The sequence below is a fragment of the Austrofundulus limnaeus genome, unplaced genomic scaffold (genome assembly GCF_001266775.1).
Source record: "Austrofundulus limnaeus strain Quisiro unplaced genomic scaffold, Austrofundulus_limnaeus-1.0 Scaffold83, whole genome shotgun sequence".
Classification (NCBI taxonomy): Eukaryota; Metazoa; Chordata; class Actinopteri; order Cyprinodontiformes; family Rivulidae; genus Austrofundulus; species Austrofundulus limnaeus.
In genome coordinates this window covers 1,239,754-1,241,485 of record NW_013952485.1, presented here as the reverse complement: position 1 = coordinate 1,241,485, position 1,732 = coordinate 1,239,754, and the positions used below count along the sequence as shown (strand labels likewise).

Below are 1,732 nucleotides of genomic sequence, written 5' to 3'. Positions count from 1 at the left end.
AGGAAGGGGAGCTGAGAGCAGGGGGAGGGACTACAAGGTTGTTTCTGTTCAAAATTTTTCTAAGTTTTTGGGTTTTCAAGAAACTACATACAGCATCTTTAATTTAAAAAATGATTTTTACAGATACTATTTTCATACTTGCAAAAGGTAGGCTATTTATTATTTAAAATTATTTAATGTTTTAGTATTTCACGTATTTACTCAGCAGGCTTCCCATCAGCCTTTGCGGCTGAAGCGCTTTACAGTGAAGCTGTTTAATTCCAAGTGAAATCCGAAACCTTTGGTTCACACTTTTTTGTCATCGAAACTCCTCCTGAACGGAGCAGAAACACAAAAGGYGCCACCTGAGTTCTTGTGTTGTTTACCTGCTTCAGCTGACGTCCAGTCAGAGCAGCGCTCGTGACCGCACCCTGTCAACTCATGCGCGCAGGTGAGCCACAGGTATTTTTATGCTGCACTCTGAGAGAAACGCAACTCATCAGCTCGGAACAAAACGACTTCTGGCATCTCTGGAAAAAAATATACCCAAATCCTAAAGTTAAATTTAAAAAAAGTCGAGTTTGTCGCCTCATTTTATTTTAGTTCATTTGTTTGTTTGTTTTGTATTTTTATTATTAACCTATTTTTTTTGCAAGGCAGGATGGAGATATAAAGTTCCCAACGACGAGGATTACAGGATTACAGAGTTTGGACGGTGGCTTTTACGCACAATGGGATTATTTTTGGCCAGAAGAGCGGTTGTGCTCCTAATTATCCTGCATGGCTCCAGAGAAGTCCCACAACCAAAACCCACCAGTGGTGTCACGCTGGTGCCTCCCATCAAGCCTGACAATGGACCYCATGTCTACACAGATACGGAAAAATCCAATTTACCCGTGTTTACAATGAACTATCCCAGAATACAGATCCCATTTGAGGTCACTTTGTGGATGCTGCTGGCTTCTTTGGCAAAAATTGGTGAGTAGACTAAAAAAAGAGATCACGAAGATAACTGTACACAAGAGGTTCTGCTTTCTCATCTTTTCCTCTCAGGTTTCCATGTGTATCATAAGATCACTATCTGGGTGCCCGAGTCCTGCCTTCTCATAAGCATTGGTCTGATTGTGGGGGGCATCATGTATGCAGTCCACGAGGAGCCCCCAGCTGTGTTCACCAGCAACGTCTTCTTCCTCTACATGCTCCCCCCGATTGTCCTAGACTCTGGCTACTTCATCCCCATCAGGCCTTTCTTTGAGAACATAGGCACGGTACGTTCCAGATCCTCTGACTTAGTTTTCCTTTAACAAGTTCTCATCCTTGTTATTCCTTCCTGTGTGCAGGTGTTCTTGTTCGCTGTGATGGGCACCCTGTGGAACAGCATCGGCATTGGCATCTCTCTCTTCACCATATGCCAGATCGAGGCGTTTGAGTTGCAGGACATCAGCCTGCAGGAGAACCTGCTGTTCGCCTCCATCATCTCGGCCGTGGACCCGGTGGCCGTGCTCAACGTGTTTGAGGATGTGTCTGTGAACGAGCAGCTCTACATCGTGGTGTTTGGAGAGTGCCTCTTCAACGACGCGGTCACTGTGGTGAGTTGGCTCGGGCAGAGTCGATCAGTGTGTACTGTGTATACACCTAAAGTGATCTTTACCCTTGCAGTGAAACTTTCTGTGCCATTGTTTGTTATGAAAACATTACTATTTAACATGGGTGTATTAAATTAATACATCACATAAGATCTCTTCAAATAGAT

At 44.1% G+C, this 1,732-nt stretch overlaps 1 protein-coding gene across 1 annotated transcript in view; it reads left to right on the top strand.

Annotated features, from left to right (window-relative positions):
* The first annotated feature begins 252 nt into the window (after positions 1-252).
* slc9a2 (solute carrier family 9 member 2) overlaps positions 253-1,732 on the top strand; it is a 15,824-nt gene continuing 14,344 nt past the window's right edge. The window contains exons 1-4 of the mRNA XM_014011664.1: positions 253-430; positions 640-957; positions 1,033-1,247; positions 1,320-1,568. Coding sequence (XP_013867118.1) covers positions 421-430; positions 640-957; positions 1,033-1,247; positions 1,320-1,568 — 792 coding nt within the window. The 5' untranslated portion in view covers positions 253-420. The remainder of the gene's footprint in view (positions 431-639; positions 958-1,032; positions 1,248-1,319; positions 1,569-1,732) is intronic.